The sequence below is a fragment of the Felis catus genome, chromosome B3 (assembly GCF_018350175.1).
Source record: "Felis catus isolate Fca126 chromosome B3, F.catus_Fca126_mat1.0, whole genome shotgun sequence".
In the NCBI taxonomy this organism is placed as follows: domain Eukaryota; kingdom Metazoa; phylum Chordata; class Mammalia; order Carnivora; family Felidae; genus Felis; species Felis catus.
This window is the reverse complement of record NC_058373.1, coordinates 136,520,157-136,547,434: the sequence shown is the minus strand read 5'-3', so window position 1 is coordinate 136,547,434 and position 27,278 is coordinate 136,520,157. Positions and strand designations below refer to the sequence as shown.

Here is a 27,278-nt window from a genome sequence, read left to right as displayed (position 1 = left end):
TGATTTCGGCTCAGGTTATGATCCCAGGGTCGTGGGATCAAGCCCTGCATCAGGCTCTGCACTGAGTGTGGAGCCTGCTTAAGATTCTCTCTCTTCTTCTGCCCCTCCCTTAACCCCCCCCCCCACCGCCAACTCAATTAAAAAAAAATTAAAAAAGAAAAATTCTTAAAAAAAATAATAAAGTATGAATCACGGATGCAAGATGAGGTCTGGTAGTACCTCGTCTCGGTTCTCTGCTCCACCCATGAAGGAAGTACAGCGGGGCTGAGAGACGATCTCGTCTTCCAGGGACACATTCTAGGTTGTCTGGCCCCACTCCATCTTGCATGGGCTGGCTGCTGCTTCTTAGACTCCTCTTTCCCTCTCCCCAAGGTCAGTGTCTCTGTTGGTTGGCTGTATGAAGGGTTTGCCTCCCTCCCAACTGTCCTCCTGGCCAGCTGCTGCCATGGGGAACTCGCCCCCTCGCCCTGCCTCCCTGACCTGAGGCTGTTGTCTGTTCTGTTCATCATGATTGTGTCAACGCGAGGGGCTTCTCAAGCCTCCCCTAAGGAGGTAGGTGTCTCCTTCTGCTTGGAGTAGGACCCAAAAAAGGGCCCACGTTATGGGAGGAAAAGGGAAATCTTTGAGTAAGTAAGTCCCTTGTAACATATGTAAGCGTCCTTCCCTCAACACTGCCTCTGGGGTCCCTGTTTCTTCTCCCATGTCCTGTGGGTGATATATCACTTTAAAGAAACCTAGCTTATGAAACTCTATAGTGAAATCGTCAAAAAGCTGTGAGAGAAATTGCTAGTTGTCTAGTTGTTCCCCAGCATCAATATGTCTGTTAATTACTCATAATGGATTTTCTGATTTTCAGCTGGGCACGTGGCTACTCTAAATAGGAAATGTGTTTTCCAGCCTCCCTTGTACCTAGGCGTCGTCATGTGATTATGCCCAGGTCAGTAGGAGATAAGCAGAAGTGTCATTTGAAACGAGTGGCAAGTGACCCCAAAGGGAGGAACATAGCCTTCTTTCTCTCTTGCTTTTTCCTGCTGGCTGGAATGTGAATCTGATGGCTGGAGTTCAAGCAGCCATATTGGACCATGGGGTGAAAAGAAACCTACATGCTGAAAATGGCAGATCAACAATCCAGAAAGAGCCTTCACCCTGCTCTGTGGAGCACCACGATAGCCCCAAACTCCGTTTTGCGAGAAATAAACTTCTGTCATGTTTAAGCCTCTTCTGATCACCTCTAGGAGTTGCATGGCACTTTAGAATCGACAAAACCCATTCCCATTTATGTTCTCTCGTGATCTCCCCAGGCAAAGAAAGTAATAGTGTTCTTCCCATTTTACAGATGAAGAAACTGAGGTTCAGGGAGTTTTAGATGATTGCCCAAGATCATACAGCTAGGCAAAAGCTGCTATCCCAACGTAGACTGGGTAACTCTAGGTGGAGGCTCTCAATCAGCACTTGGCTCCCATCTGCCCACCCCGTACGCACGTCCCCCTCCCCGGTGTTGCCAGTGTGTGTACTATGCCGTTCTCTTGCTTAAAACCATTCGGTGCTTCCCCACTGCCCCCAGAGTGAATTCCAAACTGTCTCAGCAGAGGTCAAGAGTCCCACCCTGGTGGAACCTTTCCCTTCTGCAGGCTCGTCTCTGTTCTCTCTACTCCCCCCCCCCCCCCCCGAGCCAGGCCCGAGAACACAGGCAGGAAACAACAGTCCTAAGATTCAAACCCAGTCCTGTTTGACACCAGAGTCAGTACGTTTTCCTCCTAAATCATGAGTCTCCCCACTGCTCATTATTCACCCAAGAGGGTCAAAGGACAGCTGGACAGGTCCCCCCTATAACGCAGACTTCAGACAGCACAGAGGATGAACGAGCTTGGCGGGGTGTGGACACGGGGGAGGGGGTTTCAGCTGGGATCTGAAGTGAGGAGGACTTTGCCAGGAAGACAGAAGCAAATCTTCCAGGCAGAGGAAATGGCTTGTGCAAAAGCAGGGAGGCATAACCAGCAATGTGTGCAGAAAACCGGTTTAGTGGGTCTAAAGCAGAAAGTACAATGGTGCCGAGACACCGCTGCACAGATCCTTCCTGCAAGTTTGCATCCTGTGCCCCCTTCTCCCTCAGTCCTTCCCACACCGTGTCTGTCATCACCTCATCCCTTCTCTGCCTCCCTGCCGGCCCGGGAGCTCCTGGAGGGAGGACAAGGATCCTGTCTTGGGCAATTCTGATCCCCAGTGCCCGAGCCTGGGACACGACGTGCATTCTACACACGTTTGAGCAGCGCCTAAATAAGCACAGATTCTCTCAACCACGTTTCAGGGACGATCAGACCAAATTAATCCTCCTACATCACACTCTGAGATAGGCGCGCTCTTAGAGAAGTTATAATGAGTAGCTGAGTGTTGGGCCGGTCAACTCAGGGGTTCGTAGGAGCTCTTCCGGCTCCTGGATGGCTTCTGACATTTCTGACTAAAGTAAATGGCAAAATCCTCATTCCCTGAAATATGTACAAAGCTCACAGACAGACAGGTTTCCAGTCAGAAGCCATTCTGTGAAAATCCCAGTGTAAACACCAAGAAACAGAGTTCGGCAAGCTTGCCCCACGATGAAAAATCACCCAGACGTTCCATCATAAGACGCAAAATGTAAAACTTTGTAAATGGTTTTTCTTTTCATTCACTCGTCCATTCACTCATTCAGCAAATATGTACCAGGCCCGAGTAGGTCAATGCCATTCTATGGGGGAGGTGAGGCGGCTTGGGCCTGTGGGTTTGAGAAGCAGGGAGGTGGCAGGAAGGGTAATAGGAGAAGGCGAGGTCCCTAGGCGAGGGGGACCCTTCCCCAGAGGTCCAGTGGCACATGCTTTGAGCTGTCGCTCTCCAAGATTTCCGGAGCTATTACCCATGGGGCGTTGTCAGGAGCCTGAACTCAAAGATGAATAAAACAGGGGCGTCTGGGTGGCTCAGCTAATTGAGTGTCTGACTCTTGATTTCAGCTCAGGTCACAGTCTCAAGGTTTGCAGGTTCAAGTCCCACATCGAGCTCTGTGATAAGCATGGAGCCTACTTGGGATCTCTCTCTCTCTCTCTCTCTCTCTCTCTCTCTCTCTCTCTCTCACACACACACACACACACACACACACACACACACAAAATAAATAAATAAACTTTAACAACAACAACAACAAACATGAGTAAAACACAGTCCCTGCCCCCCATGGCCCACACAATTAGGAGAGGAGGCAGCCTCAGTCAGATGGGGTTCCTATGAGGCCTGCCCCGCAAAGGCACGGGGATCAAAGCTTTACAAACTTTGTTTCTAGTATTCCCCGCTGTAGCCCAGCAAGGTGAACATCAGCATCCTTGTTTTAGAGTCAGGGAAACTGAGGCTCAGAGAGGTTAAGGGAGCTTTCCAGATTCCATTCAACTGACATCAACATCGAGGTTCTTTCCACTAAGCCCATGCTCTGCACACCCCTGACTGCACATGTCCCGATAATTAGAGTCCAGTAGGAGGGGTACCGTGATGGAGGGGTGTGTAAGACTGAGAGAAGGGAGCCCCAGGCTAAGCAGATGAAAGGAGAAGGCATTCTGGGTGGAGGAAACAGAGCGAGCAGGGCAGGAGGTGGGAGAAGGCAGTTCTGGGGAACTGCAAGGACAAAGCACAAAGGGGCGAATGAGTGGGGAGGGGCTGGAGGGTGGCTGGGTGCTAAGATAGGGAGCCTTCCGGGGAGTTTTAATCAGGGAGGAGGGATGCCCCTATTTGTAGTTAGAACACGTGTATATTTCTCCTCCCTCTAATACAATGTGAGATCTTGGAGAATAGGACCTATCTGCTTTACTCTGTCGGCTCCTGCTTGGTGTAGCATATGTTGGAGCTCAGTTGAGTTAGCTCTCCTGGCTGCGTTGGCATTTGGATTTCACCGGCCTGCCCGAAGGGGTGGTCACCGAGTCAATCCAATCAAATGTCCTCTTGAGTCATATCTGTTCAGAGTCTCCGTTGGCATAGGAAAATGGCACTGGTCCAGATAATTTTTTCCTGAGAATTTTTCCTAAAATTTTAGTTTTTTCTTAGGGTTTAAGAAAAGATGACAAGGGAAAGAAGGTGCAGGTGGTTTTAAAGTGAAGTTTAAAGTCTGGGCTTCGGGGCGCCTGGGTGGCGCAGTCGGTTAAGCGTCCGACTTCAGCCAGGTCACGATCTCGCGGTCCGTGAGTTCGAGCCCCGCGTCGGGCTCTGGGCTGATGGCTCAGAGCCTGGAGCCTGCTTCTGATTCTGTGTCTCCCTCTCTCTCTGCCCCTCCCCCGTTCATGCTCTGTCTCTCTCTGTCTCAAAAATAAATAAACGTTAAAAAAAAAATTAAAAAATAAATAAATAAAGTCTGGGCTTCTTTCTGACTCTCTTCCACATCCAAACATCTAAGTTCAAGGGATTTGGACCAAAATATTCTTGGGGAACAGAGTTAACTCAGAGTTTGGGGCAAGGCAAATCTACCCACCTGGCCCCACATAATGAGTCCTGCTCAGCTTCTAGGTGACTGGCTAGGGCGTGGGACCAAGCTGGGAAGGCCAAGTATGGCTGGCCAGGTCTCAGCAAAGCCTAGAGGAGATTGGGTTCCCCTTCCCCCATACCTGGTCAATCAGGAAAACGTCCTCTCTGGACAGAGTCGCAGCTGACCCATAAAATGTGACACTGACAATTACATATTTAATTCAAGCTTAAGTAATGAAAATTTGGCCAATCCCAATGTCTTTTTCAATAATTGCATGTTTATCTGCAGCATTTCAAAACATAATTAGCCTGCATGATCTCATGGTTCAATAATGAGTACTCGTAACGCGTTTCCTTTGTTTTTTTGTGCGTGTCTTACTCAAAAAAGATCCCTGATGTCAAGGAGCGCTCTTACAAAAGGGCAGCGTCTTTGCCCCTCTATCCTTCAAAATAATTAGGGATGGCCTTTTCTGAGCAGTTACTTTGTGCCAGGCTCAGTGTTTATGTGAATTATCTGTTAATTCTTCCAAGAACGCTGAAATCTAATTACAGTTGACTGTTGAACAACATGGGTTTGAACTGCCCGGGGCCACTTATACAGATATTTTTCGATAAACACAGTACAGTACCATAAATGTATTTTCTCTCCCTTATGGTTTCCTTTTATAAACTTTTTTTTTAAAGTTTATTGATTTATTTTGAGAGAGAGAGGGGGAGTGTGCATGAGTTGGGGAAGGGCAGAGAGACAGGAAGACAGAATCCCGAGCAGACCCCTCACCGTCAGCAAAGAGCCGGACGTGGGGCGCGAACTCACGAACTGCGAGTTGAATTTAGGGGAACACACTCAGTTCGTACCACCAGGGGTACTCCGCCCTGTGCCCACTTTGTGACCGTAAGCCTCGATCCTCCTGGTAATCAAGGATGATCGGCCTGCCAGTGCAGCAACTCTTCTCTGACTCTTGTGTCCTTAGCACGAGGAGCCCAGGGAACCCGGTAGTGTTACAGCTTCTGGTCTAGTGGAACTGTGTTCAGTGCAGGGACAGAAGCACGGAGTAGCACTTGGGCTCTGAGGGGCCAATCCTACTTCTACACCTAGATTTGTGTATTCTAGCTATTGGAGACACTTCTTAGTTTGTTGCTGATTTTTTTTTTTTCAAGAGAGAGCACGCGCCTAAGTGGAGGAGGGGCAGAGAGTTAGAGAGAGAGCGAGAGAACAGAAGATCTGAACTGGGCTCCGTGCTGACAGCAAAGAGTCTGATATCGGGCTCGAACTCACGAACTACGGAATCATGACCTAAGCCAAAGTCGCAGGCTTAACTGACTGAGCCGCCCAGGCGCCCCTGGAGGCATTTCTATCGACTCACGCCTCTTTCGGGAGAACGTTGCCGCAAATGCCGTGAGCCTCCATCTCCAAGTTGATGCCATGGCTGTGCCTTCAGCAGACCATTCGGGAAACACAAGGCTGGCCAGAGAGAGAGGCTGGTTGACCTCCAGAGCATGGGTCATCCTATCCAGCTAATTGCTGAGCGCTTCCTTGGCAACGATGTTCTCTGGTGAGTATCAATGTGGGACAGAAACGTGCCCGAGCTCATGCCTTTACGGTTTTCCTGACCTCTATGCCCCTGGGTTTCTAGTCTCATTCTTTCCACAGGAGCCAGTGTATGTCTGCACTTCAGGCCCCTCTCCTCCCGCCCCTGAACGCAGATGTGATGTAGCCGTGCCGTTCCCAATGGGCACCAACGTATGGTGTTGATCTGTGTGTCGATGAGGCCCGGTGCCTTCTTGCTCCAACAGACTATTGTACAAAACTCCTCTTTGTGAGACTCCAGGTACGAGTTAAGGGAGAATCTCAGCAGAGTTGGGTGAGAGAAGAATCGGGGCCATCTGTCTGGGTAATGTAACCGTTCCTTCTGGACCTGTTAGAGCCTGGTCCTGAGTGGGCCACGTCCATCGCATGTCGGGTTGCTGCTGGTCGTGACTGATCTCAGGGCTCAGTGGCATTGCGTGTCCTTCAAAGGAACCCAGCCTCCCCTTCAAGCCATGGGCTTTGCGCCGTGAAAAAACTCGGAAAATTTTCCCTTGCAGTAGCTGATGTCATCTTTTTGCCCTAACGTGCGTGATTATTTTAAAGAAAATTCATACAAATTGAGCAATAACCTTGTTAACTCTCCATCGATCTCCTCCCTAGTGACACCGTGATCTTCGAGCCATGGACGTAGACACCTACCGCTCAAGGCACCCTAACTGCCACTCCGGCTTTGTGTTCCATGTGGTCATCACATCCCCTTTGCCTCTCATGACCTAGAAGGGCAGCTGGCCTTGGATGCCAGGGAGTCAACTTCACCACCACTTCCGGTCACTGAACCCGGCCTTCCTTCCTTCGGAGGAGGATCGACACCACTGAACTTCTCAAAGATGCTGCTGCTTCCCTGACTCCCACCTCCCACTGGGCTTTTCTCTCCAGCTCAATGAAGAGAACGCCCTCAGGGCCACCCCAGGAAACTTAGCCACAGGGTAGATTCTCAGGTCTTGGGATTCTAATATTTGCAGCTCTCTGGGCCCTCTGTTGTTTTTTTCAACATTGTGCCAAAGAAGTTCTGGCATCTCACCTTATTTCCTACAGGCTATTGTCATGAGAACCAGCACCGTGGTGCAAGGCACCTGCTGCCATTAGGTCACTGCTTGGTCTCCAGGCCAAGAGGAGCTGTTTTGTTTGTTTGTTTGTTTGTTTGTTTGTTTTCTGACAAAGGGAGAGAGAGATGCTTCTACCAGCCAGCAGATTTAGGGAGATCTGTGGGGGGGGGGGCTCTAAGATTTTTCAGGGCTTGTCACCCAAACGTCTCTATTCCAGATCACAAGGTCCAACTCTCTCCCCATCAGAGCCCTGACTTGGACACGGGACACCTGCGTGGTGGCACGCCAAGACTCCTTGTCAGTTCTGCCACCCCACATACCAGTTCTGGAGCCTGACCTTCAGTCTGTCTTGTGGATGTCAGTTGGCAAATGGCTTCCCTGAGCCTATCATTGGCTTTCCAGTGCTGTCAGAAGCCATCTAACCCCACAGTCCTTATGATTTATCATTTCTCCCACGTCGATCACGCACGGCAGCCACGTGACCTTCCAAAGCCTGGCTTTCTACCTGTATCTCATTCCAAGTAGCCACGGGTGAAGCTTCAGAAATTGTAGGGTCGCTCTATGCCATATACGACCCTGCTTACCATCCGTAATGGGGCTCGTATTGCTTCCAGACAGATCGCAGTCCGGCCCCAACATTCCATCCTGAAGATCGGCTTTCTAGGGTCACTTGTGGTACCAATTGTCTGTAGTTCCTGGGGAGACAGAGCATGAAGCAATGCTTGCTTGCTAATCCTTTATTGAGGGATACGACCCTCGGGCAACAGACGTGAGCAGGCAAGGGGAGTGGAACAAACAAGGGAACACGAGGCTGTGTGCTACTGAGCTGGCCAGGTCTTCAGAAGAACACACTGTCGGTTGCCCAGTCGTGCCTACTCGAATCTCCTGACAGGCCCGGTGAGACCACTACGATCCAAGCACCGGATCTTTCCTCCTTTCACTGGTCAAAATTTGCCCTGCAGTTCTGAGCAGTTGCCCGGTCCCCTGTAGGCAGATCCCAGGGACTGTGGTGTGCGGTTGCCATTTGGGTCCAGCAAGGGTGAGAGGAACCCGAGCCCCGCCTCAGCCCTGCTATGGGGGGAGGGGGCCCATGCCAGAGGCTGTTCTTCGCCATGAGGCTGTGATGCTCCACAGTGTTAGGAAGGCCAGGAGGTTACGGGCCCAGAGGTACACAGAGAGGGCCGAGCACAGGAGTCCTGAAGACCAGAATGTATAATGCAGGCCTTCCAACATATAAAACCTGCCCAGGTCCTTCCAAAGAACGGGACGACTGCCTGGGGCTCAGTCCCTCTCAATCCCAGGTGAGCGGCTGTGTGAGCCCGGACAAGTTCCTCACGTCTCTGAACCCGTCGAATGGAGCAATGACCTTCACCTCAAAGAGTTGTGAGAATGGCATTAAATGTGATACGAAGAACGTTTTTGAAGTGGTAAAGAGCTCCGTGTACAAACATGACAGGTTGCTGTCACATCTAAAGACTGGAATCACCAACTGCACAAAATACCCTGACCGGCTTAAGCAGAAAGGCATTAGCATAATCAATGTTGTTTTGACCTCAGCTGATGAATAGGGGCTCAATTCTGTGACTCATCCATCTGCTTCAAACTATTAGTGAGAGAAAGTCACCTGGGAAGCCCCCTCTTTCAATATTTTCTTACCATCCCTCCTCCCTTCATGGTTGTCACACAGGACAGCACCAATATCTCGCTTGTGCCCTGGTGTATACCCCTCCTCAAATGCTCCGTCTGACCTTAGTAGGCACTCAGAGACACTGTGTATGGAATGGATGAATGAGTGAGTGCATGAATGAATGAGTGAATGCACAAGTATCTCCACCTCTTTGCCCAAGGGATTCCCAACACTTGAAATACTCTCCCATTCCCGGAGGCCATTTTCATCTGGAAGCCTCGACTGCCTTCTGCCTCATCCACATTCCTCTACCCCTGTTTACAGCAGACCCCCTCTTGCACCACAGCTGGAGGGCAGAATGGCCGATTTCATGATCTGTCTCCTTGACTGCACCCCAGGCTCGCGGGGGGGAAGGCACAGAGTCCCATTCACGTTTCTCCCCCCATGTCTCCTTGGTTCAGATGTGGCTCTAAAGAGTTTACCCGGAGAATAGTCTTGGGTGAGCACTCTGCATGCAAGAGGTCCCTAGAAAACTGGTCGGAAAACTGGTCTGCAGGGCAGTTTATACTCGGAGTGGGTGTCTATATGGGGTGATGCAGGGTGCCCACAGAGACTGTGAGAAGGAACTGAGTGAATGTTTCTTCAGTGAGTCAACTACAGTGTCTGACTCTCCACTCTCAGTCCTGGGCTCTTGGTTCCCTCCTTCCCCCCACCTAAGAATAGGACTGTCCACGCTTTGGGGGACCTTCTGGAAGGCCATCCATCAAAGCGCTTCCCAAGCGCTTACACCGGATAAACAGAGCGGCTGCGCGTACCTGCGGTGCGGTCTGGGAGGCCGGGGGCAGCGGGTTTGAACGAAACGTGGCAGGCTACTTCGCGACCGACTTGTTGATAATCTTGCCTCCAACAGAGGAGTTGGAGACGGTTGAGGAAAAGCAGTGGTGGAGAGGTCCTCCCCAGGGCCGCAGGCAGCTCCCTCCAAGACGCAGCGTGTGGTTGGAGAGGTCCCTGCACTGAGACTACAGAAGGGACAACAGGGCCCTTGGCCCCGGGAGGGCCGGCTTGCCCCTTCGAGCCACGACACCCAGGGGACACTGCCGTTCCGAATGGGGCGGGGGAGGGGAGACAGTCAGCAAGGACGGAGCGCAGGAAGGGGTCTCCGCGAGTCAGTCCTTGCCCCCTTCCCGCCGCCCCGGAGAAACTCGGGGGAAGGGCGGGCGTGGAGCCAGACCCCCTGGGGCCGGGAGTCCTCTTCCTCGCGGGTGAATAAATAAATTATTAAGCTCCCAATACACAATAGCCTCGCTAGATGGAGACGAGGAATCACTGCAGCGGCGCTGGCGGCGACGGCGGGGAGCGCGGGCGGGAGCGCAGCTCCGGGCGGGAGGCGGGCGAGGCTCTGGCGAGGCTCACGTCTGTTTTCCTTTTTCGTGCATTATTTATTTCGCCTCCGCCCGCGGCCCTGCTGCCCGAGCGGGCGCACCCGGGCAGCGCCTCCCGCGGGCCGGCGTGACGGACGAGGACGGCTCCGGCACCCCCGCGCCCCGGGCAGCCGCGCGGCGCCACCGGGAAGGGCGGGGATCCGGGGAGGCTCGCGCCGCCCGCTCCCGGCGGCTCGGAGGAGACTTTCCCCGCCCTCCCCTCCGCCTCGGCAGCCCGCCCCGGCCCCGGGCGCGGGGTGCCGCCCCTCCCGACCCGCGCGCGGCCGGGAGCAGCCCGGAGCCGCCGCGCCCTGCGCCCCGTGCGAGCGCGCCGCGCCCGGCCCCCGCTCGGCAGCCCGCGAGGCCCCAGCCGCGCGCAAACTTTTGCTCCAGCGCCCGGCGCTCCTCCCCGGCACGTGAAGCCCCCAGGCGCCCGCGCAGTCGCCAGGGTGAGGACCGAGGCCCCGCCTAGAGGGCGGGGGACCGGGGAGGCGGCTGGCTTTAAATGGGGGCCGTCCGGCGGCTCGGGGACAGTCTGCCGCGGGGGGAACGCGGACCTCCCTTCCCCGCGCCGAGGATCTGCTGGGGCCGCCGCCAGGCAAGGTGGCGTGAGGCACTGGAGGGGTGCGGGCGGAGAGGGAGGCCGGAGGGAGGCTCACGCCCTGAAGCGGGAGGCCCGGGCTGGGGAGAGCGCGCGAGGGCGAACGGGGTGCGCACGGGGGTGCCTATGTTGCAGTGTGCGCAGTGGGGGCCGGCGGGGCAGGGAGGGTGCACGCAGCGTGTGATTTCCCGGTGTTGTGCATGCAGGGTCAGCGAGTGTGCAGGCATGAGTCGGTGGGTGTGCACAGCCGTATCTGTGGGTGTGCAGGCAGGGTGAGCGGTGCCCGCCGGGTTTGAAGTGTGCTCACAGTGGGAGTGAGTTGTGCATGGCTGGGGAGGTTTCTGGGGAGATGCACTGGGCTAGGTTAAGTGTGCTTGGCTGTTTCTGGAGGTGTGCATGGAGCTAAAGTGTGCACGCAGGATTCTGGGGGTGTGCACGGGGCCAAGGTATACACAGAGGCTTCTGGGGGTGTGCGCCAGGACAGAGTGTTCTGGGATGCCGGCTTCTGTGAGTGTGCACGAAGGGTCAGCGAATGTGCAAGCTGGAGTGAAGGGGGCAGGCTTGGTTTATGAGGGTGCCCCCAGGGTGCCCGCCCAACCGGGACTGCTACGTGTGCGGGTGCGCGCGGGAGACGGTGCCCGCGCGGCCTGCGCCTGACCAGGGCTTTGCTCCCCTGACAGTTCGCCCCGAGTGCGCGGGTGCCGCGGGCCGAGATGCTCCTCCGGGACTTGGTGCTGCGCCGTGGCTGCTGCTGGCCTTCTCTGCTGCTGCACTGCGCGCTCCACCCGCTCTGGGGCTTCGTGCAGGTGAGCGGCGGCAGGGGGTTGTGGGCTACTAGGCAGGGAGGTGCGGGCTCCGCGGGCTGGACCGGGGGTGGGGGTGGGGGGTGGCCCTGCTTCCTGCAGGCGCCCTCTGGTTGCCCCTGGGGAGAGTTTAGGAAAAGAAGAGGTGCAAGCCCTCCCGCTCTCCCCACCCCTCCACACTCTTGCTGTGAAAAGATGGGCCAAAACTCCAGGGGGAGGCCTCAGTCCTGGCGCGCTAAGGCCTGCAGGACAGGGCCTGGAACAGAAAGGGCTTGGGAGTGCCTTCTTGATGACCACATTCTGTTGCAGAAATGCGGGAAAAGAAACCGTAGAGCGCTAGCACACTTACAAAGAAAATGGTCCCAACAATATACATTCTTTATTTCCCACCACAATCACTAGTAAACTTCCACTCGGGCTTCTTACACTGGAATTGACACAGCAGAGGCTGTGCTACTTGTAGGCGGCGGAGTTGGAGAAGTGCAGGGATGGTGCCCGGTGGCCACTGGTGGGGATGGAGGAAGGAGCTGTCTGTAAGGACTGCCTGGGGCTGGAGTCCTCACCCTGGGCCCCCTAGACCCCCAGGGCAGAGGCCAGGAGGCCAGCAGCTGGAGTTCTGTCAGTCGGGGTCAGGGAGAGGGTTAGATGGCATGGCCCCTAGTACCTCCCAGGATGCCCACGGTCAGTGGTACGGTGGAGTGGTGAAGTGGACTTTGGTGTCAGCGCTGAATTTGGAGCCCCGGCTCTGGCCCTCGCCGGCTCAGGACCTCAGGCAATGCCTCTCGGGGCCTCGGTTTCTTGTTCCTCTCTGTGCTGTTACAAGACTGGGATGAGATCAAGCGAGTAAAGATCGCTTCAAGCCGTGCCTGGACCATAATCAACACTAAACGGTAGCTGCTGCGAGTAATTGATACTAGTAATGGTAATGCTGCTCTTCTGTCTGCATGGCCGGGCACTCTGTTGCTCACGACAGAGTCTGTTGGAGATTTTTGAATTCTCAGTGGCTCAGCAGGCGCTGGAGGGCATTTTTATTGTTTTGAGCATTGAACCGCCCAACCCTGGGGTCTTTGCGTCGTCTTGTTCTTCTGGTGGCATTTTGGGGGTCGGGGATCGTTCGGATGGTTGCCCTGAACAGGGAGGGAGAAATCAAAGAAAAGAGGATAGGGGGAGACCCCTTGCCAGTGTGCCGCGGTCCGTGAGCTGTCCCGAGTGATGGGGCCCCCCTGGGAACCAGCTGTCGTCTGTCCCGCTCAGATGGTGGCCTGGGTGATTATTGGGGAGCACCAGGGGTTCTCATGCTGGAAGGAGCGTGCTGGTTGAGCGGGTGGGTCAACCAGAGTCTGCCCCCCACCCTCAGCACCAGGCTCATCTTCTCCGCTCTCTTGTCTGGCTTGCCTCTGTCTCCCTCACCATTGTTTTCCTTTTGGAATTGACAGCTTTGTTTAATGTGTGAAACAGCAGTTATTAAACTCAGCTGTGCCGCCTCGGGATTCAGGGTTTTGTCACTTGTAAACACTCGGGCGGTTTGGGACCAGCTTCCCTTGTTCAACTTTTAGTGGAACCTCAGATGTTAAGTTCACTGTGTTTTTGCATTCGTTTGTTTACCGTTTTCCCTAGCACTTTTTTCAGCTGATATGTGTAGACAGCCGCGTGATGATGTTGTCAGTCTCCAAGACTGGAATTCTGTGGTGTCGACTAGCAAGACTGAGGCAGCAGACCCCCTGTCTCCCCACCATGACCACCAAAGGAAATAATTTTGTGACAGCAGCTCAGTTTTTTTAACCACCTCTTTCAGCCAGGCCGTACTTACCCAGGCGCGCGCGCGCGCGCGCACGCGCGCACGCGCGCGTGTGTGTGTGTGTGTGTGTGTGTGTGCGCGCGCGCGCTTCAGATGCTGTTACTCAATACAAATCAATTTTTGTGAAAATCAATTAGAAAAGGAGTCCTCCAGACAAGTAAAATGGGTAAAATCTTGGCAGGAGGCTCTGGAAAAATTAATCTACAAATGATAAGGACCGAAGAGCCAGGGGAAGAGGGGCTTTAGAATGGATGGATCTGGTTGTCAAGTGGCAGAGCTGAATCCATGGGAACGGAGGGGAGAAGAGAAAAATACAAGTGCGCAAAGCCATGTATTTTCCTTTAAGTGGAGAGGTTAAAATCTGTCACACCATAGGAGTTCCTTGAATATAGAGAAAGAAGTCAGAGCTATCTGTGTTTTCATAAGCATTTTGCCAGAAGAATCCCCCAAAGTTGTAAGCATTTGCGAGACGGAGACCGACATATCAAAGTGCTGTAATTAATAGGGTAATTGGTGAAGCAAGAGACCTGTGGTCCCCCCAAAGCACCAGGTTCCCACCTTGCAATCCGCCTGACGCCTCTGGCTGCCGCCCAGATGATAAGGAACTTAATCATTAAAGTCAGATGACATTTAAATTGCCACAAGGTTGGTGGGGGCATTCCCTAGCCTTTCCCCTTTCTTCTTTAATGTGTCTGGAATAGCGATTCTGAGCTTTTGTGATTTAGGGTTCTTCTAAGTTCACTTCCTGATGATTCCTTTTTTTTTTTGCAAGCAAAGAGGATGACAGGCTGGCAAATTTATTAGGTGTGACAGGAGTGTGTCTCATCAAGTTACTGTGGTGCTGGCCTGTCTCCATAAAAGATGCCAGAAGCCATCATCTTTGTGGGCGTCCTCCAGGGAGACAGGCTCTGATCCGGGCCAGTGGGTCTCTGTGCGCTAAAGAGGAGCCACCAGCAAGGCTGAGCTCATTTCATCAGTAGCATTTATTGGGCACCTACTGTTTGCCAGGCCCTTTGTGAAGTGCGGGGGGCAGTCTCTGCCCTCATGGCACTGACAGTCTGGCACTGGAGAGATAAGTAAGTAATGATAGGTAAGAGAACTCAGCAGGAGCAGACAGCTTGGAGATGAGACCCGATGGAGGGGTCAGAGAAGCCTGGCAGGTGGAGGGCTTCAGCTGAGGCACGAACAAGGACAAGATAGGAGCAGGATGCCGTGTGAAGGAAGCCTCCGGGCAGAGGGAATAACCCTGAGCCCAGAGGAGAGAATGGGGCACTGGAAGAACCTTGGGAAGGGGAGGGAAGTCCCAGGTAAGGCTACTATTATAAGCCACTAGCATAGTGTCTTACAGCTTAGACTTGATCCTGAGGGCCATGGGAGCTGTCGAAGGTTTTCAGCAAGAAATGACATAATCTCAGCCTGGCATTTTAGAAATCTTGGTCCAGCCCCACTGACAAGATAGATTTGGAGAGGTGGGGGTGAGGCAAGAGGCAAGGAGGCCGTGGAGGGGAGCAGTTGCCAGATTTAGCAGGTGAAGTTGCAGGACATCCAGTTAAACTTGAATTTCAAATCAACAGTGGCTCATGCTTTTAGTGTAAGTATATCCCATACGATATCTGGGACATACTTCTACTAAAAATTGCTGTTCATCGAAAATTTCACAAGGTGTCCTATATTTTATCTCACAATCCTAAGTCAGAGGCAGGTGCTGCCCTGGGAAGATAAAATGGTGTCCTGGTTTAGGGCAGTTAGTAGTGGGAGTGGGGAGACATTGATGGAGTTCAGGGCTATTCAGGAGGTAACATCCACCGACCCGAAAAGCTGCGCTGAGTGGCCGGGAGTGAGCGGGAACCAGCAACCATGGAGCACCGTGGCCCCCAAACCACAGTGGCAGGTACCAAATCCAGGTGACTGTGGGACTTACCTGTCCCTCAGCCCACTGTCCATGACAGCAGCATTGACAAGATTCTGGCCCCAGGGGAATGCTGCAGAGCAGGGGCAGGAAGGCAGGGGACAGCAAAACGGGACCAGAAGTGGTCACAGGAAGTAATGGTGTCAGCTTTTGTTCGGCGGGCTTTAGGCAGGTCGTTGACCTCCCTGGGCCTCTGCCCATTTTTAGTCAAGTCCAGCCAAGAGCAGGTGACCTCAGGGGTAAGTTTCTTCTCCTTGTGGGACTCCCCACGATTCAAAGCAAGCCAGGTGTTGAGACAAGTTCCCAGTGCTGAGATTGTTTTCTCTACTGGTCTAAAAACACAACAACCGCCGATCTGCAGAACCCCCGAGGGGACCCAGAGTTGGGGAACAGAAGAGATCTTGTGTTTCTCCACTGGTGGGCAGACCATCCCCCAACACATCTTTTCATTGTGCACCAACTGAATGCAGGGCCCTGTGAAATCTTAGTGCGTTACTTAGCCTTTCTGGGTCTGTCGTCCCTACCCGAGCCCCCGCCCCACCATCAGCACGGATGACAATACTTGCCTCTCTCCGTGATCTTCATGAGAGTGAAACGAGAGCCTGTTTCCCATGGCTTGACACACAGTAGGGCTCAGGAAGTCTCACTTGGTCAGGACTAATAAAGCACAGACCCACCCACCACCTGCCTGCCCCAAACGCTCAAGGCTCAGTGTGGGCAGCAGACGTTACCAAACAGTGGGGAAAGTGCCCAGAGAGAAGGGTTTACGAGGTGAAGAAGCTACCCTGGGCAGATGGATCTATTTTCTGGGGTGGGGGTGGGGGACGTGGCACTCAGGAAGTTGGCAAGTAACCAGTCAAGAGAGGCTCGGTAGCCACAGGCTTGCACTGGACCACACCCCAGTGAGGGGCCCCAAGTGGGGTCCACCCCCCAGGGAGAAGGACAGACAGCCAGACACCAAGGAACCATGGATTTTTTTTGAGTGCCATGCGTTCCTTTGTTCCCTCCCCCTTCAGCCTTGAAACTTGGCCCCGGCTCCCCCACTGATAATTTCATCACATTAAACTCTCTTATACATCCGTACCCTTATATCCTCTCACAGAAAAATGGGTCATCGTGTTGGGCTGGGTTAAGCAGACGTGCTCCTCTTGAACTCTTGCATAAATTGCCCCTCGGAGAGAGGGAGAGTAATTGCTTTAGCAGTGGCATTGCTTGACGTTTGCACACTGGTGGAATCCAGCAGAGGAACGCCCTCGGAGGCCAGCGTTGGCAGAATGGAGCCTTCGAGCAACCCCCGCGGTCTTAGAAGGTCTTAGAAGGTCGGAACCAAGAGGAGGGCAGCTCAATGGCCACGGGAGAGCTGACAGGCGCACTGGTGAAGCTGCTATGCTACGAGTTAGGCATCTCCATGGACTGACTAGGAGAGGCCCACCATCTGAGGATCTGCCCTTCCCGGCGGGCGATGAGATTGCCTTTGGAGTTTGAAACTCACTCCATGGGCCCTCTGAAAGCACTAAACGGTCGCGAGCAGCAGCTTCTTGGCCCGGTAGATATTAAGTTAGGGCTGTAAATCAGTCCACCTCCTGCTGCCATCCCCCAGTGGTCATTACCCAGCCTGTTCAAGGCCTCCAAGTGGGAAGGGAGCGTCAGAGCCCCGTGGGGTCTCTCTGCCGGGCCGGGGACACGCACAGAGGAGGAGGCCGCCTTGGGCCTCCAAAGGCCGTCTGCAAAATGCCTTTCCCAATGGCAGGCTGCATTGCAGGTGGCTGGTTGCAGAGAACCTGGGGTTTTGGGTTTCTACTCCCCTAAGATGACAGCCAGAGAAGTTACGGTGGGCTTCGTTGAGGTGAGGGTGACCGCCAACTCTTCCCTCCAGGCCGTTGAAGCCGCTTGTTCCCTGGGACGGGCACAGAGCCGGGGGCTTATGGGTTAGGGCCCTCTGCTGCAGGGAGGGACGCTGGCGGTGTGTCTAAGCCAGCAGTTCTCACTCGGGCTAAACAGTAGAAGTCTGGCCTGGGGACATTAAACAAAATAGTCATGCCCAGTTCCACCTGCAAAAATTTTGATTTAACTGGTCTTGGGAAAGGCTCCGGCACGAGTTTTTTGTTTGTTTGTTTTTTAAAGCTGCCCGGGAGGTTCTAATGTGCCATCAGGGTTTGGAACTACTGGTCAAGCACAGCCCCTGTCCTTGTTTGCAAGTGACGTAATGAAGGCTGGTGTGGAAAGAGTACAGACCAGGAGTCGAGAGCTATGGATTCTGGTCCAGTTTTTAATACTCATCCACTCATCCATCCATCCGTCCATCTGTCCATCCATCCATTCACCAAGTATTTACTGAATGCCAGGCATTCCCTTAGTGGCAGAAAATCCAAGGCCCAGCCACCACCCCCAGAGAGCTTATAGTCCAGTGGTGAAAACAGGTGGGAACCAGGCAATCACCCAAATGTAGATTTTTGCCCCACAGAGTGGAACCTGGTACCAGGAGAGCCTATAAAAGGAGAACTGACCTGGTCAGACATGCTTTCCTGAGGAGGTGATAGCCACTCTGAGTAATGGACAAAACGAGAGAAAGGTGTTGGAGAACATTCCGGGACACTGGAGCAGCATATGCAAAGTGGAGGGGGAGGGGCGATGCATGGCCAGGGTCCAGGGAGTAGAAGAAGGGCATTGAAGGCAGAGCGGAAGCTGAGAGCATGGGGTGCGGTGGGGCTGGAAACGTTGTCAGGGGCCTCCTGAGCACGGCCCTGTGGCCACATGATCTCCTGAGCTGTGGGCAAGCACTCGGGGATTGCTGGGAGGATGTGGATGGTTTGGTCCTGTGTTTCCCACAAGACCCCTCCGGCTCTCTTGCTCACATGGCCTGGGAAGGTAGGCTTCCTTCCTCAAGATGGGGGCACCTTGGCCTGAGTTGACGGAGGAAGGCTGTCAGGAGCTGTGGACAGAGAGAAGGCGAGGGCTTCTGGAGACTGGAAGAACGGTTGGCTAGGGTTACTGAGGAGGTGAAATCAGTATCCTGTCACCACATGGTGTGGGAACCTTGGGCAGCCACTTCTCCTGCCTGGGTCTCGGTTTCCTCATTTGCACAGGAGGGAAATTCTGAGAGTTAACCATCAAATTCTTGTCGACCTCTCATTAATACCCAGTTACTTGTCACGGCCTCAGCGGGTCCCTGGCAGAGCTGGGAATAACACCTTGGTCTCTAAACCTGCCCGGCCAGCCTCCCACAACATTGTTCCCTTTGAGCCAAGCCCACGCCTTCATTCTTCCCCGAGGCGGTCTTCGGTCTTCGGGAAGGATCCCGGGTTCCACCCTGGCTGGGATCGGGTGGCGTGGGTCCATTTCCCTCCTGGTGGCCTCATTGTCTTCTCTCGGGCGCGTGTGCCCGTTTCTGCAGGTGACGCACGGTGAGCCCCAGAAGTCCTGCTCCAAGGTGACCGATAGCTGTCAACACATCTGCCAGTGCCGGCCCCCTCCCTTGCTGCCCCCACCGCCCCCGCCCCCACCGCCTCCCAGACTCCTCTCCGCCCCAGGTAAGTAAAGGTTTGTTTCTGGGGTTCTCTCTGTGTTTTCTGGGCCCGGAAAGGCCCCGGGAACAGAGCAGAGGGCAGCCTTGCTTCCTTTGTAATTTTCCACTGGCCGAGCAGGAGGGAAGCCAAGGCCCAACTTTTCCCTGCAGTCTGCAGAACGCCTTTCCCACAGAATGTTCCTGCGGGATGGAGGAGGATGTCTCCATCGGTTAATCAGATAAAAGTCAATCTCCATTTGATGAGTAACTCGGCCTGGATTGTTCTGAAGGCCAGAGCTTGAGAGGGGTGCAGCCATCGGGCCAGTCTTAAATACCCTCCCCATGCGCATGCTTTCGTGTCTCTATTTTAATTCGCGCTTGAGGAGGCGATTGGTTAGGAGCCCAAGCGGAGGCTCTGGGAGCGAACATACACAGATGCCTGACAGCCATTTGCAGCGAGTTCTGCTAGAAACCTCCCTTTCACTTGTTTGCCTTGATTTCATCTGCGAACAGGTTGATTGCCTGGTCATTCAAACAAAGGAGGGTTTTTCTTTAGCCGGAAATGGCCTCATCCTGATTCTCAGGGGTTAAGTCTCCTGCTTACAATTGCTGGTTGAGAAGGTCACTAAACAGAGATTCTGCATCTTGGATGGATCACTCCACGTGCAGCCTCTAGACCACCTGTGATCGTGTGTGGCTCTCTCTTGCTGAACACATCTCCGTTGAGTTATTCGGGGCATATGTTAAATAACCTTGATGACGCTTGTTCTCCGGTAGATGGTGTCTTCAGGCTCTCGGTGTCCAGACAGTGATGCAATGTTCTAGAGGATCTTTGCAGTTCAGATGCATTTCTGAGTTTGGTCTGCTAGGCCCTTACCTGTTCCCATTCTTCCGTGACACCTGCAGCCCGGTGCTTCTCTGAGTGTGGCCCTCAACGTCACCTGCAGCATTCCTTTTAAAGTGTAGCTCAGGACCCACTTCTAACCCACCCAGTCAGTCTTTGGGTGAAGCTTAGGAATTGGCATTTATAACAAGTTCAGAGATGATCCAAATATAAGTTAAGGTTGAGAACCTTGGCCTACCGGGCTCTCTGCTCCAGGCCTCTGAAGGACCCTGTAGCCCAGGATGTTCACCTCCCTCTCTCTCCTGGGGGAACCCCTGGGCTGTACCGGGGGGGCCCACCCTCAGGCACCTGCCTCTGCAGATCACTCCCTTCCCCCTTTGCTTCCTTTGGAAGCCCTCCTCTTTCCACTTTTTGGGCAACGAGCCTATGCCATCTCCTATGCAAGCCTATGCTTGCATCTGATTGGTCCACGTCCCCCAGTGGGGGTCCCTTCCATCCGCCCTGCTCTAACTGAGCCTCTGTGCCAGGCACAGAGGTGAAAGACCATTCTGGTCTTCGGGGGTCTCTCAGCCTCAAAGAAGAGGCTCAAAAAGTGGCCTGAGAGAGCACAGGTAGCCTTCAAATCTTTGAGTAGTTGGGCCACAGTAGACAGTAACATTGACCCGAGTCTTAAGGCATGGATAGGGTTGTTCTAAGTTGATAAGGAAGGTGTGGGGAAAGGACATCAGACAGAAGGAACAGCGTGGGCAGAAGGTTGGAAGCATGGCTTTGTGAGACTCAATCATGGGAGTCCCAAGCCCTTCGGTGGGTTGGAAGGAGTTGTCAAGGGGCGGAACGTGAAGGGCCTTGTATGCCTGGCTGAGGAGATCACATTTCATCCTGTGAATTGTTGTTTGCCAAACATCATTCACCATATCCAAATACATCCTGTTATTTGCCTTAGTTTTTATTTCGTTAATGTTTATTTACTCTTGAGAGAGAGAGACAGAGAGAGACAGAGCATGAGCAGAGGAGGGACAGAGAGAGAGGGAGACACTGAACCCGAAGCAGGCTTCAGGCTCTGAGCTGTCAGCACAGAGCCCGACACGGGGCTTGAACCCACGAACCATGAGATCGTGACCTGAGCCAAAGCCCGACACTTAACCGACTGAGCCACCCAGACGCCCCTGCCTTAGTTTTTCTTTAAATAGATTCATTTTTTTTGTTTATATTAACCAATTTCCAAAAAAAAATCTTTATATAACTACTGAAATGAGTCAATGAAAAACCAGTATCATTGGCATAATTAGAGGGTGACCATAAAAATAAATGCAATGAACACAAAGCAGCATTTCAGAGTTCTAGCTTGTTGTGGAAGGTTCCGAGCTCAAGGCTCTCCCTCTTCTTGTTAAAAAGGGAGAGGGTGCACCTGGGTGGCTCAGTCAGTTAAGCATCAGACTCTTGGTTTCGGCTCAGCTCATGATCTCACAGTTTTGTGAGTCTGAGCCCCCCTTTGGGCTCAGTGCTGACAGCACAGAGCCTGCTTAGGATTCTCTGTCCCCTTCTCTCTCTCTGCCCTTCCCACTCTCACGCTGTCTCTGGCTCTTCCAAAATAAATAAATAAACTTTAAATACATTTAAAAAAATAAAAAGGGAGAGAAGCAAGTGGTAGAAAGATAGATATCAGAGCTCGAGCAGGGACCGCGTGGAGATTTTTCTCTGTAAAGAAATCAGAAGGCTTGTGAGAGAACCCAAAGGGGCCTAAGTTTCTTGTTCCGTGTCTCAGCGTGTTGGCGTGCTGGGTCCACCTGCCATCTACAGTCAGCTCACTTACCTGCAGGGACATGCACCCCACCCTTTAGAAAACTGCTGCGGGTAGCAGTGAGCCCACAGAGGTGTTAAGCGGGAAGGCGGCAGGATTCCGTATCGTCTTCTTCAGAAAGGTCAGCTTTCCCCACCATGTGGAGGGTGGCTTGGGGGGTGAGCTGCCGGACCGGAGTCGAGTGGGGAACTCGTCGGAGCCTGCGAGCCCCAGACCACCCATCAGGGCCTGGAGCCAGGCTGGGAGCTGCAGAGAAGGGGAGGCAGGCAGAGAATGCCTCGCGTGAGGCGAGAGAGGCCTCCTGGTGGGCTTTGGGCCCGAGGGCTTCTGGGGGCGAGGAGAGGAGACGCAGTCTGGTCCTGTGGCGGGGCTCTTTCAGTTACACATAGCTGCCATACCAAACCTGGGGAGAGAGATGTTAGTTTCTCAGTTCCTGTGTCGGGACGTTCTAGAAGCAGGTCTTGTATGATGAGGGCATTGGATCTCTGTCTCTGCCTCTCTGTCTTCTGAGTTCTCCTGGGTTGCCTCTACTCTCAGGCTGGCCCAGTGTCTGTGGCTCCAGGCTCTGGGATTCCATCACCCTTACAGTTAGTAATCTTCCTACAAGGGGAGCTTCACTTTCTGAATCCTTCAACTGAAGTCCCGGGGCTGACTGTCATCGGACCAGCTTGGGTCACGTGTCTGTCCTTGGACCAGTCAAGGTGGCCTCTGATGGGATGGAATAAGCTGATTGGTCAGGCCTGGGCCATGTGACCACCCTTGGCGTTGGCATGTAGGGATAGAGGTTAAAGGACAGATGGCTTTCCAAGGGAGGCGCCAGGTAGAGGGGCTGTATACAGCCCAAGGACGAGGATGTGGACCCTGGGCAGGTCAGACAGGGGAGGCACCCCACAGCCATGGCCTCCCTGAGGGCGTGCGAGGCAGATTAGACCAGTGGCAGAGAAAATATTTTGCACAATTCGCTCTGTCCTTGTCGAGCCCAGCCTAGACCTTGCACACGGTGGTGCCCAGTAAATGTCAGACACCTATAGAGCCACAATGCAACTTCAGCCTGTTCTGTAATCCCCAAGGGAGTCGCCTCTCCCAGGAGGCACGGGGCTTCAGAGCTATGAAGCTGCTGTTGTCATTTCGTTCAGTAGGCGTACATGGGGCTCAGCAGGGCTGGGCACTGTGCCAGCGGCTGGGGAGCCAGCGGAGAGCAAGAGAGGAGCCGTTCCTGCCCTCATGCAGCTCAGTTTGCAAGAGGCATTGGCAGGAGCGTCCTTTCCTGCTATCTTTCTGGAGACACTGCGTGTAGGCACGTGTCGCCTTTTGCCCGTCGGATGTGCCTTCCATCCCTTGTGCTGACACGGGCCTCTCCTTCACTGGCCAGCATTTGCCAAGCGCCTGCGTTGGGCACGCTGGAGGCACACAGAGGTGCACAGGGACTTGTCCTCACCAGCAGGGGCTGGAAGGGAGCATCTGGGAAAGAATTCTCCAGTAGATGTTGGATGAGGTGGAGCAGAGGGGGGCCAGCCAGTCCGTGGAGGAGGGGGAGTGGCTGAAACCCGGAGTTAGGAGCCGAGGATCAGGCAGAAGACTCCCTGCTGAAGGAATGTTTGTCTGTAGGAGTGGGGGTCTGGGGTAGAGGGAGAAAGAGGGAAGGGAGAAACCTCTATGCGTCTTCAGGCAGACCTGTCCAGTCTCCCATGAAAGCGACTGCCAGAAATGCGTATTGGAATTGTTGGATGTTTTCCATGTGGCCAGGCAGGCAGGCCTCCCTCTTCATCCAAACAGCACCCTGCTGCTCAAGGTGACCACCTTGTCATGTTTTGCCCAATCCTGTCCTGGTTTTACCCCTGAAAATCCTATATCCCGTGAAAGCCGCCGGTCCTGGGCTAACCGGGACAGCTGGTCTCCCTTTTGCTGAGCCACTCTTGTCTGGCAAAGGCAAGGTGGTGTTTTTGGGTGTTGATTTGTTTGGTTTTGGCATGTTTGTTTTGTTTTGTTTTATCACGAAACTTTCAAGGACGCTGCCTCCCCCCCATCTCCATCTGGAACTCATTGCTCATGGGGGCAGCTCAGCTGTGCGTTCCTCTGTGGGGGGGGTGGGGAACCCAACCCTGTGCCACCCCTCCCAGCAGCCCTGAGAAGTCTGTTGAGTCCCACCTGTCACTGGAAAGGAGCATGGAAAAGCTTCTCCACTGTCTGCCCTTCGTTCCTCCGACTCTGCCTATGACCCTTTGCACTTAAAAGGGGCAGCTGGACTTCGTAAACTTTTACAAGCTGTGGGCCAGAGGGAGAGGCTTGACCAGTGGTTCCCAAACATGAGTGTGGTCAGAATCCCCTGGAGGGCTTGTTTAAACCCAGGTTGCTGGAGCCGGTCCCCAGAATTCCTGATTAGGTGGGTCTGGGGTGGGGTCTGAGGATTTGCCTCATTCCCACATTCTCAGCTGTTTCTCCTGCTGGCCCGGGTGCACACTCTTGAGAACCAGTGTCGGAGAGAGTGGCAGTCAGGGCAGGGAACCTTCGAGTCAGACCCAGCCCTTCCACTCCTCGCTCTGTGACCCTGGGCACATCCCATCCCTCTCAGAGCCTCAGTTCCCGCATCTGTAAAGTGGGGCTAGTGATACCTCCTGGAGAAGGCATTGCTGTGAAGGCTGGAAATTATATAGGTTGCACTTGGCAGAAGGTATGTGCTTGAAAAGCACTGTTACAGCCCAGTGACTCATAGCCTGGCTTGCCTGCCCTCCAGACCTGGTGGCAAATCCTTCTCATTAGCTAAGTGATTTGGGCAAGGTACCCTTTTTCTTTTTAATTTTTTAAAGCTTATTTACTTATTTTGAGAGAGAGAGAGAGAGAGAGAGGGAAGGAGCATGTGAGCAAGCAGGGGAGGGGCAGAGAGGGAGGGAGAGAGAATCCCAAGCAGGATCCCAAGAATCTGTCATCGCAGAACCCGATGTGGGGCTCGAACTCACGAACCGTGAGATCATGACCTGATCCAAAATCAGGAGTCGGACGCTTAACCAACTGAGCCACCCAGGCACCCCTGAATAAGGTATCCTTAACTGCTTGGGACCTCAACTTCTGCATCTGCGAAATGGGGCTAATGACCCTACCTGGGGCATGTGCGTGGTCGTGAGGCTTTGGTGACACGTGGTAACCACCTTGCGGAACCCAAGTAACACTCCACAAATGGAAGCTAATAAATAATACTGGACGTGCCTGGGTGGCTCAGTCGGTTACATGCCTGGCTCTTGGTTTCAGCTGAGGTCACGATCTCGAGGTTTTGTGAATTCGGGCCCCGCGTTGGGTTCTGTGCGGGCAGCGTGGAGCCTGCTTGGGATTCTCTCTCTCCCTCTCTCTCTGCCCCTCTGCCACTCATGCTGTCTCTGTCTCTCTCTGTCTCTCAAAATAAATAAATAAACTTTAAAAAATAAAAAAAAATAATAATACTAACAGTAACAGTCATGATAATGAAAGGTCACTGGCCTCCAGGCTGGGCTGGTGCCTCTCTGTTGTCCAAGGGGCATCAGGTTAGAAGCTTGAGGATGAAGTTGGCTCTTGAAGGGTGTGTAGGCTCCCCTAGGTATTCGACAGGAAGGAAAAGGTTTCCAGAGAGTTCCGCCCATGCCCCTTGCCAGGTTCACAGTCAACCGGAGTCCTGGGTGTTTCCGGAAGGCGTGGGCAGGGGTGAATCCTGGCAAAGGTGACGGCGTGCTGGGGGCCTGAGCAGAAAGCCCACACGGCAGCCGCCGGAGTTCAGGACCTGGACTCACTTGGTGGATGTCGGTGATGCCCACTCGTCCCCGCGTGTGACTCAGCGGAGGCCGCGGAAGGAGACGTGTACTAGCCCTCAAGGAAGAACACGGGCAGCCCTCCGTGCGACCTGCTTCTGAGGCTGATTGGGCCAAAAATAGCTGTGGCAGAACAGAGGCGGGCGCCTGCGTTTCCACAGTGCCTGTCTTCACGGAGTCGAGTCACCGATAGAGATTTTATTTTTGCATCTATTTTATTCTTAGAAAAACCAGAAGAGAGGTTAAGTGACTCCCCAGAGGTCACACAGCAGTGGTGGAGCTAGAATGGGGTCACCTGGTTCCCAGACCTGTGTGCCAAGGGCCAAGTTTTAACAAAGAGAAGCAAATGGGAGTGTGGGAGTTCTAGAATGCTTTTTTTTTTTTTTTTTTTTTCCCCACTCACCCAGAACACTAGAAGGAAACCAGTGTTTGGTTCCCAGTGCTGAGGTGGAAGCTTGCTTTCCTCATCTCATTCACTCCTTAAACACTCTTTAGAGTAAGTGGTATCATCCCCAATTTCTGTGAGGAGCTTAGGGCTCAGAGAGGGTGAGTTACTTGTTCCAGGCTGCCCAGCTGGTAAGAAGGGGAGGTAATTCCTGCTTCTCGCTGCATCTTTTGCCCACCTCTGCCCCTCTGTGGCTGACCGTCAGGGTCAGGACCCCCTTTCCTTTCCTTGATCGGGCCTTACTCCCTCCTGTCTCAGAGTCTTTGCATATGTGAGTCCTTCTGTCCCAGGCTCCCCCTCAAAGTGGTTGACCTTAACTCCCGCAGACCTCAGCCCAGGAAAATCCTCCCTGACCTCCACAGAGGTCACACCATTCCCAGGTCCATCTATGGCCGAGGAACAAATCTCCCCAACAGTTAGTGTTTAAAAGCACAACACGTGCATCATCCTTTCCACTCACGGTGACGGGGTTGACGGGGCTCCACCAGGAGGCTCTCGCCTGAGGTCCTTCCTGTGATTTCAGTCCCTCGGCTGGGGCTGGATCCATCTTGACGGCCTCGCTGCTCATGTCTGGTGGTTGGTTCCGGCTGGTGGTTGGGTCCCCAGCTCACCGTGTCCACCTCCAGACATTTTTGAGCAGAGGTGCGGTGTGGCCTCTGCCTCTGAGGAGGCTGTCCTTGGGTCCAGGCCAGAACCGGTGGTGGGGGGCTGGATGTGGGGGCGATGGTGAGATGGCAGTCTTAAGCCCCGGTCCAATTTAAGATGGTTTTGGAGGCCGGGGCGATAGGACTCGCCTGGTGGCTGTGGTTGTAGGAGAGGATCGGGGGCCAGGGATTCTGCTGGGTTTTGTCGATGAAGGAGCAGAGAAGCCACAGGACGTCACCCACACTGCCCCCTCTCCTTGGTGCTCAGGACGTTGGTGATCTCACCAGTGGGGTCGTCGAGCAGGCTCATACGGTGCCACGCAGGGGTCGGCAGAGGCTCCGATGTCCCGCAGTGTGTTACAGCAGCTGCTGTTTTAAGGACACAACCTCTGGGGCTTTAGCACAAGTCCAGGGGTTAACGACACTTCATTGCTATAAAGAAGCCAACGAGAGTTTCTTCTTGGTTGTAAGGAGTTTGGGGCAAGCAGAGGAGGAGGCCCTCAGAGGCCTCTAAAGCCCCAGGTGAGGCCGACCCCTGGGACCGGCCTTCCCCACAGGCTCCTTACGAGAGCATGGCTGCCATGGTGCTGTCCTTGCCAAGAGTGAGACCTGATGAGGGACCGGAGGCGTCATCTAGGGCCCATGTCGCTTTGCGCGTGTTTCGCTTCATGGCTGCATTGGCGAAGCTGGTCTTCACTGTCACATGCCTTTGGACCCACATTCATCCAATTTGTGGGAGACGGTTTCCGTCCTGTCACCTGTGAGGCACTTGCAGGCTTGCGCATAGGAGGACCGGGGGGCCGGGCCTGGCTCTGGCCCTTAACAGCCATGCACTGGTCACTCAGCACCTCTCTGAGCTTTATGCTTATCTCCCTCCAAATGTGGCTGTGGAGTGGAAATAATATGTGAGGGCCTTGCCTCGCATCTAGCACATTCTCACTCTTAGTAGATGGGACCTCTTAGTCAACATAATCCTGGCTTGAGCAAATCTCGT

The 27,278-nt window shown here is 53.8% G+C and overlaps 1 protein-coding gene across 6 annotated transcripts in view; it reads left to right on the top strand.

Annotated features, from left to right (window-relative positions):
- Positions 1-10,261: 10,261 nt before the first annotated feature.
- PRIMA1 (proline rich membrane anchor 1) overlaps positions 10,262-27,278 on the top strand; it is a 62,198-nt gene continuing 45,181 nt past the window's right edge. For 4 of the 6 annotated variants that reach the window (XM_006933070.5, XM_045060465.1, XR_002158932.3 and 1 more), the window contains exons 1-3: positions 10,634-10,761; positions 11,440-11,565; positions 18,664-18,799. In XM_006933070.5, the coding sequence (XP_006933132.2) occupies positions 11,473-11,565; positions 18,664-18,799 (229 nt within the window). In that variant the 5' untranslated portion in view covers positions 10,634-10,761; positions 11,440-11,472. Of the gene's footprint in view, positions 10,608-10,633; positions 10,762-11,439; positions 11,566-18,663; positions 18,800-27,278 lie in introns of those variants that run through there. The other 2 variants (XM_023255983.2, XM_003987939.6) reach the window with 2 other exon arrangements.